This window comes from Corticium candelabrum, chromosome 8 (assembly GCF_963422355.1).
Source record: "Corticium candelabrum chromosome 8, ooCorCand1.1, whole genome shotgun sequence".
NCBI classification, from domain to species: Eukaryota; Metazoa; Porifera; class Homoscleromorpha; order Homosclerophorida; family Plakinidae; genus Corticium; species Corticium candelabrum.
Window position 1 is genome coordinate 110,001 of NC_085092.1, and position 14,638 is coordinate 124,638.

The window sequence follows — 14,638 nt, forward strand, 5'->3', positions numbered from 1 at the left end:
CGGCAATTATCGAAGCACGTAGCATGAATTTAGCAAAGGTGAGTGCTCGTACTGTATCTAACATGTACGAGTACACGGTAGTGTGTAAATAAAGTGATGACTGCATTTCCGTTCTCCTGAGGTATTCTTGGATGAATTTACAAAATCTGATTTCGAGGCTATGCCTATACTCTAATTTCTCGGCTGCAATTTTTGTGTGACTAGTAGTTCTGTATTGTCTGTCTGTAGGTATGAAGTTGCGGGTCTCTGAAGCTGCAAAAAGCATCAGTAAAGCAACCATTTGGTAAGCATGAACACTGCATCTATGTAGCTAGGTATTATAATTAACTTTTATATAGCTATAGGCTTAATTAACTTATAAATTAATTACCTGAAATAGTACTTAGAAACGAAAAACAGCAATGAACCAGTCTTTGAGTGAATTAATATTAGTGACTGTGAGATGATGCTGGGGGAGCAGAAGAGATTAGGAATCATGTTGTATGTTTCACACTCATTTCGTGACGTTGCTGCCAACGTACTGATCAGCAAAGGCAACATCTAGATGTCACCCTTGTCGACATGGCAGTCAGGGTTTTGTCGGATTTTTTCTGTAATTAATGTGTTTTGTATTTGTGGTGTATTGTGTGTACTAATTAGTTAGAGGCGGAGTTACAATGACATGTATAAAATAGCCATAGGGCAGTTGCATTGTTAGAGTCTGTGCTCCGCGTTCAGCGATAGTTCTGTGTGTCTATAGCAATAGATCGTCAGTCTTCCATGGTGTAGAATCAGTGCGTATGTATAAGTACAAATGCAGCACAATTGCGCAGGAATTGATAACGTAAAAGATTACAAAGAGTGTTTTCTCCTGTACTGCGCTGTGAATGAGTTGGAGGACGGAGACAAGCAGAAAGCAGTCTTCTTGACTTGCGTCGGTGCTGCGACATACACTCTCTTGAAGAATCTGGTGAGACCAGCCATTTTGAGCCACGCATTGTTGTGATTGTGGAGAGATTCCGTTTTATCAGCGTCTTCAGAGAGGTGAGACTATCGCGACTACATACGTAGGCTATCGAAGCACTGCGATTTTGGAGACTACCTGGATACAACGCTCGAGGATCAACTGGTGTGTGGATTATATCACGAGGCGGTGCAGGGAAAGATCCTTGCGAAATCAGAGCTGACTTTGACGAAGGCAGTCCACATTACACAAGTCACTGAAACTGCGAGAGACGAAACGTATGCTGTACGTGGAAATACCACAAGGCGACCACCTGCAAAGCAAGTCAAGACGGCGTTTAGCGTACAACGTGACACAACAGGTGGCGCTTACAAAGCAAGGCAATTAGACAGCAGAGAATGCTATAGATGTGGTGGACGTGGACATCACCCTAGTACATGCAAATTCAAGTGTTAGAAGTGTCATTTCTGCAAGGGACAAGGGCACATCAGTAGAGTATGCCGCAAACGATCTCAACAAGATGAGCTCAAGAAGGCACCACAGCGAAAGGCAAGCCACAACTCACTCATCAAATTGATGAAGATACGGTCAGTGCAGTGTTTGCTCAATCTGGAAAGAGCAGAGTCAAGATCACACTGGAAGCAGCTGGCAGTCAGATACCAATGGAGGTGGACAAAGGAGCCACAGTAACGGTAATACTCATCAGTGTATATGAGCAGTATCTGTCCCATGTCCAGCTACATGCAAGTATGGCGACATTGAAGACGTACAGCAGTGGAAGCCTCAAGGTGAAGGAGAGGCAATAGTATCAGTGAGATATGGTAGCATCATGCTACTGCTAAAGTTATAGTAGTAGATGTACATGGCAAACCAGCCATTCTGGAGAGGAACTGGTTAACTAAGATCCAGCTCAATTGGGATCTCTGTTTAATGTCGAGGCACGCCAAAGGTTTGACACCAAGGAGAAGTTTCCAAGGTTATTTGGTTCAGGTGTTGGTACTGTACAAGGGCATGAGACAAGAATTGCACTGACAGCGGAGGCTAGACCGAGATTCCACAGTCCTCGACCAATGTCGTATGCTTTGCAAGAAAAGGTCAATCAGGAACTAGATCGCATGCAACTCAAGGGAGTGATACGACCAGTAGGGAAGAGTGACTAGGCAACTCCAGTAGTTGTAATTCGAAAGGGGGACAGTACAGGGAGACTGTGTGGTGACTACAAGGTCACAATAAACCTCTATTTAGATATGAGAGGTTATCCAATGCCGAACCCCCAGGATCTGTTGGCAACCTTGGCTGGAGAAGACGATTCTCGTGCATGGATCTGAAACAGGCATACCAGCAGATGTGTGTTGCCCCTGATAGCCAACATTATTCGACGATTAATACCAACAAGGGTTTATTCACATTTAATCGGATGCCTTTAGAATATGTTCAGCACCTGGAATTTGGCAGCGAACCATGGACAACCTCTTGTCAGGAATTCCTGGTGTCATCTGCTATTTGGATGACATATTAGTAGTAGGTGAAAATGAAGAACAACATGAGCAGAGGTTGCTAACAGTGCTGAGACAACTGGATGAGGCTGGTATGAGACTGAAACAGGAAAAATGCGAGATCAATCAGCCTTAAGTGGAATAGTTGGGTCATATTATCAGTGAGCAAGGCATCTCGCCCTCGGAGACTAAGGTCCAGGTGATCAGAGATGCGCCAGAACCAACAAACAGAACAGAGCTTAAGGCTTTCCTGGGCTTACTCAATTACCATGGGTGGTTTTTGCCAAATGTTTTAGCGACCTTGCATCCCTTGTTTGCGTTATTAGGCAAGAATTGACCGTGGAAGTGTGGATCTAAGGAAAGAGAAGCATTCCAAAAGGGAGACGGAAGCTTCTGGAATCAGAATTCCTTACACATTACGACCTGCAAAGGCCAGTGAGTCTAACTTGTGATGCATCACCTTATGGGGTAGGTGCCTGTCTGACACACATAATGCCAGATGGCAAGGAGATACCGATAACCTTTGCATCCAGAACACTATCGACAGCAGAGAAGAAGTACGCCCAACTAGGAAAAGTGGCATTAGCATTAGTATACGGAGTGAAGCAGTTTCACAAGTACGTAGTGGGAAGAGAATTTACGTTGATTACAGACCATCGACCCCTTCTGAAGATCTTGGGACCATATGAAGGTGTCCCAACTTTGGCAGCAGCCCGATTACAACAATGGGCACTGCTTCTCAGTGCCTACATCTACAAGCTGAAGTTCAAGTCAGGAGTAGACAACAAGGAAGCAGATTTGTTGTCTAGATTGCCAATACCTATGCAAGTGATTGAGGAGATTTACCACGTGGACTACTGCTATCAGGTGCCAGTGATGGCAACCGAAATAGCCAGAGAAACCCAGAGAGAGATCTGATACTGAGAAAGGCCTATGAATATACCAGAAGTGGATAGAGAACTTCAAGGAATCCATGTTTAGAGCCTTACGCCAGACGATCCACAGAGTTGTCAATCGATAATGGATGCCTACTCTGGGGCAGCAGAGTAATTATACCAAAGGCATTAACGTAGGGTGGTGGCAGAAGAAATTCATGATGAACATCTTGGAGTAGTCAGGATGAAGGCTTTAGCGAGGAGCTTCATCTGGTGGCCCAATGTTGACGGAGATTTGGAAGACTTGGCTAGGAGATGTGAGAGATGTCATAGTCAAAAAGGAAGACCAGCACAAGTCTTACCATCTCACCCATGGATCTTCCCAGCGATGCCTTAGGAGAGTGCATGCTGACTTTGCGGAACTATCCGGAAGACAGTACTTGCTGATGATTGACACTTTCTCAAAGTGGCCAGAAGTACACGAGTTGGGCACTCATGCCACCACAGAGCAGACCATGAATGCAATGAGACGGACCTTCAGTTATCACCGCTTACCCAGGAGGTTGGTGAGGGATAACGGGCCCCAATTTAGGTCACATGAATTTCAGATGTTCATGAAGGCCAATGGAATTCGACATCAGTTTACACCTCCATAGCATCCATCATCCAATGGACGGGCTGAAAGACTGGTCCAAGAACTCAAGAAATGTTTGAAGAGTTGGCCAACCGGGAGATCCATCAGTCATCAGGTATCATCATTCTTACTGAGGTATCGAACGACACCAAACACGACAACAGGGAAGGCCCCAGCGGAGCTGATGTTGAAGCAAGAATTGAGGACTAGACTAACTCTTTTACGACCTGAAACAGGGAACAACATCCGAGATCTGCGGACTGATCAATATGAAGATGCTGCCTTTCGAGCAAGAGACCTCGAACCAGAATCAACTGTAAGTGTCTGGAACTCGAGACAAGACAGTAGAGGGAAGTGGTTAGGTGGTACCATAGTTCAGAAACTGGGTCCCGCTGACTACTTGGTCAATGTTGGAGGAAGTAATAGATATGTACATGTGGACCAACTAAGACCCAGAGATGAGAGGAGTATGCCACAAGTGGCAGAGACAGAAGAAACACCAATTTCAGTGGCCCTGGATCAAAATACACAGCGAGATAAAGCAGCAGTTGAAGAGAACACAACAGCTGAACCAGGTGAATCAAGCCAGGAGATACCAACGACAGCAACAGCACAGTTATCACCCTGAGCAGAAAGAAGATATGCGGCGAGATCCAACAGGAGACCTCCTGCTAGATACCGACAAGACTAAGGAGGGAGGACTGTGGTGTATTGTGTGTACTAATTAGTTAGAGGCAGAGTTACGATGACATGTATAAGATAGCTGTAGGGCAATTGCATTATTAGAGTCTGTGTTTCACGTTCAACAATAGTTCTGTGTGTCTATAGCAATAGATCGTCAGTCTTCTGTGTTGTAGAATCAGTGTGTGCGTATAAGTACAAATACAGCGCAGTATTCCAACATAATTGCTATTTTAGACATGTCATCTCTTTACCCTGTGTTGTAGTGTTGTGCGTGCGTACCTCCTAGATGGCCATTATAATAGATTGTACTGTTGTTTCTCTTATAATCACTTTCCATGTTACCACATCTGGCAAGGAGGATGCATGGTACGTACATTGGCAGATTGCTGCATTCGACTACATGTTCGAAGATTGGTCGACCTTTGTTGAACAGGCAGAGCAGTTCATGAAAGCCAGCAAAGTGGATAATGATCACCGTGTTGCGACTCTGCTATCTTTGATGGGCAGTGCTACATGCAGCTTATTTCGAAATCTGGTCGCCCCAAAGAAGCCGTCTGAATTACCTTGCAATGACATCGTTTTCAACTCTCTAGACGTTTGGTGCCAAAAGCACTAGTGATAGTGGAACGTTTTCGTTTTTACAAGCGTAATCAAGCTGCGAGTAAGTCCATCACATCATATGTTGCCAAGCCAAGGAAATTGTCTATAGACTGCAACTTTGGGGAACAACTGGATGACGCTATCAGAAACCAATTAGTTTGCAGTTAGGCTCCTCGGCCATTCAGAAGCGATTCCTGTCGGAGGCGACGCTCGATTACAAGAAAGCTGTTGCTATTACAGCAGCCGTGGAAGCTGCAGCAAAGGATTCACGTGAGATGATGAGTCAGCAACCCATGGCCAATTCACTGGTAAGTGTTGAAGACAATGTTCACTGAACAGAAACTAGATCAATACCTCAGCTGCGCAAAGACAGCGCCATCATTTGGCACCCGCTTGTTGGCATAAGGAAACTGTGTGCTCTGCATGCAGAAAGAAAGGCCACATCTCATCAGTGTCAACGGTCACAACCAGCAGCAGTTACAGGAGAAACCAAGTATGTCAGTGAGCAGTTAGATGCAGGCAAAGAGCAGCAAGAGTGGAGTGTACTTACCCTAAATCACCAGACCACTCCACCCATTCAAGTGACAGTACAACTGTCAAGGAATCCAGTGACTATGGAAGTTGATACATGGGGCATCAAATCTCTTATGCTCATACAACAGTGGAGCAACCTTGGAGTTCTGGCTACATTAGAGCCCTGCCCACTGCAAACTGCGTACATACACAGGGGAAACAGTGGCTGTGCTTGGGCGTGTGCGGGTAGAAGTACAGTATCAACAGCAAAGAAAGTTGCTACCCTTGTTGATAGTGGAGGGATCAGGGCCGACATTGCTTGGGCACAACTGGCTAGGACAGATCAAATTAGACTGGCATAATATCAACTATGTTCAGAGTACTTCCATGGATCGAAACCTAGAAAGCATTTTTGATAAACAGTCAGCTCTTTTTGCCCCAGGGTTGGGGACCATGCATATTCCTGCCTCAATCATCATGAAACCAGGGACAGTCCCAAAGTTTTTCAAGCATAAACCTGTGCTGTATGCTTTACGTGAGGCAGTGGATGAGGAATTGAATCGACTAATTGACTACAACGTGAAGGAGTCATTGAGAAGGTGGCTGTGAGTAATTGGGGAACTCCCCTTGTGTGTGCAAGGAAGAAAAATGGGTCCATCCGGTTATGCAGCAATTACAAGGTTACTTTGAACCAAAGCATGCAGGTAAACCAGTACTCATTGCCACGACCAGACGATCTTTTTCACCAATTGTCAGGCGGCAAGGAGTTTTCAATACTGGACTTATCACACGCATGTCAACAAATGCCTTTGACTGAGGACTCAAAAGATTACACAACCATCAACACCCACAAAGGGCTCTACCGATACCTACGCATGCCATGTGGCGTAGCATTCGCCAGCAAAGTTTCAAGAGTCAATTGACCAAATCGTACAAGGACTACCAGGAGTTGGAGCATATATGGATGATCTCATAGTCACTGGTCCAGCCAAAACCAAGAGGCAGTGTTGAAACGTTTAGAAAAACATGGTGTACGTCTACGTGAGGACAAAGGTCAGTTTCTCAGTTAGCTAAAGTTGTTAGTTAGTCAGTTTCCTAGTCCTGAAAACACAACACAGCTACAATCATTCTTAGGAATGGTGAACTACCACAATCGTTAATTCCAAACTTGTCGTCTATTGTGCAGCCACTCACAGGTTATTGCGAAAAGGCCAAAAATGGAATTAGACAAATCATGTGAACAAGAATTTCAATTAGTCAAGGACAAACTCACCAGTGCCCCCTGTCTTGGCCTATTATGACCCAAGTGTACCATTGCATGTGGCAGCGGATGCTTCTTCTTATGGTGTTGGAGCTGCTTTGACACAAGTCATGCCAAATGGACATGAATGTCCAGTTCCATTCGTCTCTCGCACTATGACATCAACCGAACAGAGTTATTGCCAATTAGAACGGGAAGCATTGGCAATAATATTTGCTGTAAAAAATTTCATAAGTACATCTATGGCAGGCAATTTGTCCTGGTCACAGACCGGAAGCCGTTGATGACCATACTCAGTCCCAAGAAGGGCATACCTACCATGGCAGCGGCACGGCTTCAACATTGGGCAATAACCTTGGCCTCTTACTCATATACCATGGAATTTAAATATTCTGAAGAGAACGGTTCTGCCGATGCCTTATCCAGACTTCCTTGCCCAACGACTGAAGAGGAAGCTGAGCTAGCTTTCCACCTTAATGAGGTACATGACTTGCCAGTCACAGCCAAACTGTAAGGTAGTGGATAAGACGGGTATTATGATTATGCGCATGCGTATTGTTGTGTTCTAGTGTTGAGTGGGATCTACTAGAAATACAGTTGTTTGGTATTTCACAAGTGTCCAAACGCGATTGCCTTGCGACGCAACACTGGCGACGAGGACTTCGTGATCTACGCAGGTCCAACAGAGACAAGACAGCTAGAGTCGTCTCAGAGGTGAGATGCTGCATTTTTTGACAGACAGACTTATAACTGGAGATCAGCCCTCTTCACCACTAGCAGTAGTACACATCGGTGGTACCTAAGTCAGTACGAATGGCAGAGCAAGGAAGGGACCAAAGGGGTCAAGAACCGGAAACGGTCATGCCCGTCGGGAAGGTGGCACAGTACGTCCAAGGCAGTGACTGGGAAAATTTACAGAACAGGTAGAATTCTTTTTCTTGGGGAACGGTATTCGCAATGCAGAACGGATGAAGACTATCCTTATGGCAAACGTTTCGGCTGAGTTATTTTAAATAATCAAGAAAACATATGAGAGAATAGTCCAAGTGATGAAAGCTCATGTCAAACCGGAGAGATCGGCACTTGTCAGCAGGTATGCATTTACAATAGAGTGCACCAGCCCCAGGAATCAGTAACCGACTATGTCAAGGCATTTAAACATCTAGCTTCCTACTGCAAATTTACAGATGAAATGCAGAAAGAACGGCGGCGTGACCTCTTTATAGCTGGTATTTGGAATGATGGAATGCTCCGATCACTGCTGGCAGAAAAGCTAACAGAGATCATTTGACTCCGCTGTTAAGAAGTGCATTGCCATTGAACAAGCTTCAAGAGATATTGAGACTCTACAAGGGGCGTGGTGGGCAACCACCCGGATGCTGAGCATACAGCCGTTCATTATGTTAGTTCCCGACTGACCCACAGATGCTAGTGATGCACAGGGGATCATCCAGCAAACAAATGCCCTTTCAAGGGGGCCACCTGTCACGCTTGCAAGAAATTTGGCCGCATCCAACAAGCATGTCGCACAGTAATCAGGGCGGACAAGAAACGAACAATGCCGGGTGATGGCAAAAGACTATTGAGAAAGGATAAATCCAAGAGCCAACGGAATTCGCACACAGCGAACGTTATGGAGGCTAGGCAGCAGGAAATAGACAATGAAAGCTTTGATAATAGCTATAATCACAACCAGAATCTCAGCACCTTGTTTCAACTAAACAGAAACAAGGCCATTACAGTAGTTGGCACCATTGAAGAGAAGCCCTGGAAAATGGAACTTGGCAGCGTATCAGTGATAAGCAAAAGGAATTTGACAAACAGCTCCGCCCGATAGTGAACCTGGAACCAACAACCCTTGAATTGCGAACGTATTCAGGGGAGACGGTACGACCTACTGGTATTTGTAAAGTAAGGGTGGAGTATCAAGATCAGGGGAGATGCCTCCAACTTTATGTATTATTACTGGGAAAAGGATCACCTCTATTTGGACATGAATGGCTTCAAGAAATACAATTATGATGGCCACTGCTACATCTAGAAACCAAGAGGAATCTGGACAGTATCCTAAACAAACATGCGGATGTGTTCTCACCGTGACTGTGTGATCAAGGGAGTCAAAGCTAGAATTGTTTTAAAAGAGAACAGTAGACCGCAGTTCTGGAAGGCTAGAGCAGTACCCTTAGCAGGGAGGCCACTGGTGGAACACCAACTAGATACCCTCGAACAGAACAGTCTGGTAAAGTGAATTCAACACAGTGAGTGAGCCACTCCCATAGTAACCCCTATGAAGCGGGACATTACCATCTGTATTTGTGGTGATTTCAAGGTGACAGTGAATCCACAGGTAGACATTGACTCTTACCATTTGCCACGGATCGATGACATATTTGTACGCTTGATTGGGGAAGACAGTCTAACATCCTCGATCTCAAGCAAGCTTATCTGCAGATGGAGCTTGAAGAAGACTCACAGAAATATATGATTGTCAACCCGCCAAAAGGACGTTATCAATATCAGCGGTTATCGTACGGCATTTCCTCTGCGCCAGCAATCTGGCAACAAACTATGAACCAAATGCTACAGGGCACAGCGGGAGTACAATGTTATCTAACTGACATTATCATTACTGGCAAAACCACTGAAGAACACCTCACAATCTTGGGTTCGGTACTACAATGCCTTCAAGAATATGGTCTCAAGGTTAATTAGGACAATTGTCGCTTTTGCAAAACTCTGTCAAATATTGTGGACACATTATCTCAGCACGGGGCCTCTCAATCACTCAAAACAAATCAAGCTATTACTCAGATGCCACCTCCTCAGAACATCCATCACTCAACTTCACTCATTCTTAGGAATGGCGCTGGGGTAGTGAACAAAGTTGAAGTTTTAAAATTGTGAAAAGCCTGCTGTTGGAAGACAGAGTTCTGACACTACAACCCGGATTTGGAACTTGTCCTAGCCTGTAACAGTTCGTCCTACGGACTCGGAGCCGTGCTGTTTCATAGAATGATGGATGGATTGGAACTGCCAATAGCCTACGCCTCGAGGATGCTGACGAAGACCAAACGACAGTACACGCAAATAGAGAAGGAGGCTTTGGGAATATGCTGGGGCACACGGAAATTCCAAAGTTATCTGGAAGGATGACCCTTTATGCTAATCACTGATCACAAGCCATTGCAGTATATAATTGAACCGGGTAAAGCTGTTCCATCTACTGCTGCCGCACATTTACAGAGATCGTGTGTGTTCCTGGGTACTTTCACCAACAAGATTGAGCACAGGGGTACCAGACTGTAACTGCGACGGTTTATCTCGTCTACCGGTACTGGTACCCAGAAGTCAGATGAGGAGACACCACTCTATGCAGATATTGTGAAAGGTCTGCCAACCACAGATGCCGAAGTACGTTGCACTTTGCGTCAAGATCCAATACTGTCCACTGTTATAGAAGCTACGCAGACAGGCTGGGAGAAGCCTCCACAGTCATATGGACTACAAGCATAGACGATATTTGGGGGCAGAGCTTCTAGAGCATGTGCAATCTCGAGGGTAACACGCACCTTTCGGTGATCTCGCTGTACACAAAGTCCATGTTTCCGGGTCTGCTTCTGGAGTGTGGATCATCTTGCCGTTGACTAGGCTTTGTAAGTAAGTTCACTCTGAACAGATACACATGGAGTGGAAGCACAGACTACTCATTATCTAGTGATGGATTAGTTTTTAGCGAGTGAAATCATGCCACCTGGGAACCCATTTGGGGTAACCAGATATGTAGGACGTTCCACATTTTTCCTGGCAGTCTAGCTTGCTTCTGTATATATGTGATTGGCCAAGTCTAAGATGTTACTGTGATTACTTGCACTTGATAGGTACTGATGCGTATCAGAGTACAGTACACGTACACTACAGTCTGTTTACTAGCACTGCCAGCCTACAAGTCCCAGCAACAGTTATGTCTAAAGTAACACAACACACACGCACTAGCTATTCCACAGCTATAATGTCTAAATCAGAAAGCAGAGGCTGTTCTACCTCATCCGCAGGTGCAGTTGATTGAGACGTGTATATAGTCTAGTGATCATAGCTATAGAAGTGAAGATGTTGATTGTCGAAAATATCACTGAGACTGAAGCTGATGGTTTACGTTGGATAATTGAACAGCAAGCAAATGAAATAGTGGAACTTGAAAACAAGATTAGAGTTCTTGAGTAAGACCTTGCATCTGCAAAGTCTGAGTTGCAAGGAATCGCTCAACACACTGCTAAATGATAAAATCAAGTTTTACACAGGTTTTGTGTCGAGAAATGTGCTTGATACATTGTGGAGTTGGATTGAACCAGCAGCCAAGACTATTACTCTGTATAGCAAACAAAAAATCAGGCCAAGGTACGTCGACTGATATAAGCTCATGAGCTCACCGCCTTCCATGAAGGGTTGAATAGGCTAGACGAATTTTTGCTGACTCTAGTTCGACAAGATACATAATTTCACAGTTCCAGAACGCTAGATGGGGAAACAAGTAGTCCTATTCAGCCACCCAGTGCGTCACATTCGGCACCCCGAATGGTTTCTCATACCGCAAAATCTTCACCTGATAAACTTCCATTGCTAGGCAATGAGTATTCTGTCTTTCCACTCCACGTGTATCTGTTCAGAGTGTGAATCAGGTGACTTCAGCTTGAACAGCAGTCTTCTTACCCTTGAGAAGCCGTACTCAAGAAATGGCTTCCTACGCGTCTCTGCGCAGGCAGTCTCTCACAAGATGCCCAAAATGGTAAGTAGTGAACTTACTTACAAAGCAGTCAACGGCAAGATGATCTACGGTTCAGAAGCAGACCCGGAAACGTGCACTTTGTGTACAGCGAGATCGGCGAAAGGTGCTTGTTACCCTCGAGATTGCGCATGCTCTAGAAGCTCCACCCCCCAAATATCGTCTATTCTACGTGCAGAGAAATGAATTGACCACCTACCATGGCACACTACTGTGGGTACTCGAGTCCTCATATCTACCAAATTATGGCCACGAGTCCTGGACGTTTTGCATGAGGGACATATTGGAATGACAAGAATGAAGGAGTTGCCTTGTACGTACGTACGTTTGGTGGCCTAAGTTGGATCAAAACATTGAGGAAATGATGCAAAGATGTCATAGTTGCCAGGAAACCAATTGTGCCCCGGAGAATGCTCCCCTACATAGATGGGAGTACCCTGCACTGCCCTGGCAGCGCCTACATGTAGACTTTGCTGGCTGTATTGACAGCAGGATGTACACGGTAATTGCTGATGCACACACAAAATGGCCGGAAATCATAGCAATGGGAAATACTACAGTGGAGGAAAGTCAAACAGCTGCAGACGGTCATGTCTAGAATGGGTATCCGGGAGCCACCAGTGACCGACAATGGGCCCCAGTTTACATCGGAAGTATTTTGATCTTTTATGAAAGGCAACCGCACATGGCACATCACCGGAGCTCCGTATCACCCGGCAACCAACAGTCTTGCAGAATGTTTCAAAGGGCACTGAAGGCAAACAAAAGCAACAAGCCAATGCAACACAAATTGGACGAGTTCTTACTAGTGTACTGCTTGTCTCCACGGGCCACCACGGACCAAAGCTCCTTGCAGCTTATGTTTGGGCACAACGTTCGGACAAAATTGGATCTCTTTAAACCTGATGTTCATAGGCCGTTGAATCGTAAGCCGTTTAGTGATGATAAAAACAAACCTTATCGGTGTTTTGACGAGGGACAGCAAGTGTTGGTCCGGAATTATTGGCCAGGATGGAAATGGGTACAAAGAGAGATTGCCGTACAAACAGGGCCGGTGTCATACCGAGTCTGTGCAAACGAGACAGTTTGGAGACGGCATGCCGATCAGCTGCTTCCGGGACCTCGTTCCAGCCATGACCCTAGATTTGAAGCCGAAGCTGAGTATGAGGAAACTGCCAATGTTACACCTACAGAGAACTCAGTCAGCCGCCCTCCAGATGACTCACAGGATGAAGTAACGATAGCTGAGGTCATGCGACAAACAGATACCACAGCCAACGGGAATGCTAACCAGGAACATGGCAGTCTGTCCGACGGGATCACAACCGGGTCGGGATGAGTAGTAAAGTCGGCCAAGCTAGCCGACTATACATACTATTAAGAGTCATCAGGTTGTTAGCTGAAGTTAGTTAATCTAGGGACATTAGATTAGATAGGGGGAGTGTAACGTAGTGGATTAGACGGGGTATTACGATTATGCACATGCGTATTGTTGTGTTCTAGTTTTGAGCAGGATCTAGTAGAAATACAGTTGTTTGGTATTTCACGAGTCTCCAAACGCGATTGGCTTGCGACGCAACACAAGCAGCTGGCAATAGCTACTTGTCGAGATCCAATTCTGTCAAAAGTTTTGCACTGGATACGATCTGGATGGCCCCGTGGTTGTATCGAAGTGGAATTCAAACCGTACGCCAACAGGCAGTATGAACTGTCGGTTTCACAGGACCGTTTGTTGTGGGGAAAGAGAGTAATTATACCACCTTGTTTTCGAGATTGTTTACTTCAAGAGTTACATTATCAACACATTGGCACCAGTCGCATTGTGATAACGATTATCGCAAAGCTGCGGCACAAGCAAAAACCGGTGGCTGTCCAATATTTGATGGGCATGTCCAAGATAGGGAGAAAGTAGCGGAAGTTCTATTTTGTCCCAGTGAACAGCAATAGGCTAAGTGATCAAACTCAATCTAGCACGTCGTATTACCATGTGACTACTCTCTACATTCATGCCTTAGATATAAGAAATCTTCATCTTGTTTCTGTACACCAATAGTCCGATATTGGAGAGCGTCCGATAATTGATGTAAGACTCTACATAGGGTGTATTCTAGCCTTTTTCTAGACGCATTGTGGATGGCAGCACATCCAGGGCTGCAATCTACACTGCGTCTGGGACGAAGCTAGGTGTATTTAGGACTTGAAACATTGGCTTGCTTGCCTGTCCCAGGCATGGTAATTTGGGAGTGGACAGGTATCACAAGCAGCTGCCTGTCCACAGCTAAGTCGTGCCTAGTCTCAAAGGCTTGAGATGGCTTTCAATGAGTACTTATCTTGTGTGTGAATACATCCTACTGGACTAGCTCTTATACAAGGAATGAACACTGCTCTGATCAAGCCTTAATTAGAAGCTCTATTGCCTGTATGCTATGTGGGCTGGTAGTTTCATCTTTTCACACGTACATGTGTATGAGTGTGTTGGCCGGGCATCACGACCCATCAAGTGTTGGCACCCTCAAGTAAGCAGTCAAAGATGCCTGGGCTGTTCCAGTTTGTTTCACAAGTAAGAAGAGGAAAACAACTGTAGAGAGTCAGGGCCTGATCAAGAGCACTGGTGTAGTTATCCATGTTACAGCAAGTAAAGATAGTGAATACAAACAGTCCAAGATGTATGTAATCTATTGTAGATCACTGCTGCAATCAGTTAGTCAATCTGCTGCACATACGGTACCATTGTCGCTTTTTTCCAGTCAGGTGTAATGGTGATACAGATTCTCATTCAATAGAATAATCACTTTGAGGGGTCATATTGAAAATAGAGAACAGCTAAGTTTCTCTCCTTGAATCCTATTGCA

General features: G+C 45.2%; 1 protein-coding gene across 1 annotated transcript; it reads left to right on the top strand.

Annotated features, from left to right (window-relative positions):
* Positions 1 to 4,053: 4,053 nt before the first annotated feature.
* On the top strand, positions 4,054 to 5,027 carry LOC134183761 (uncharacterized). The gene has a single exon (XM_062651350.1). The coding sequence runs from the start codon at positions 4,133 to 4,135 to the stop codon at positions 4,574 to 4,576; it is 444 nt and encodes a 147-aa protein (XP_062507334.1). The 5' UTR covers positions 4,054 to 4,132; the 3' UTR covers positions 4,577 to 5,027.
* The last annotated feature ends 9,611 nt before the right edge of the window (positions 5,028 to 14,638 follow it).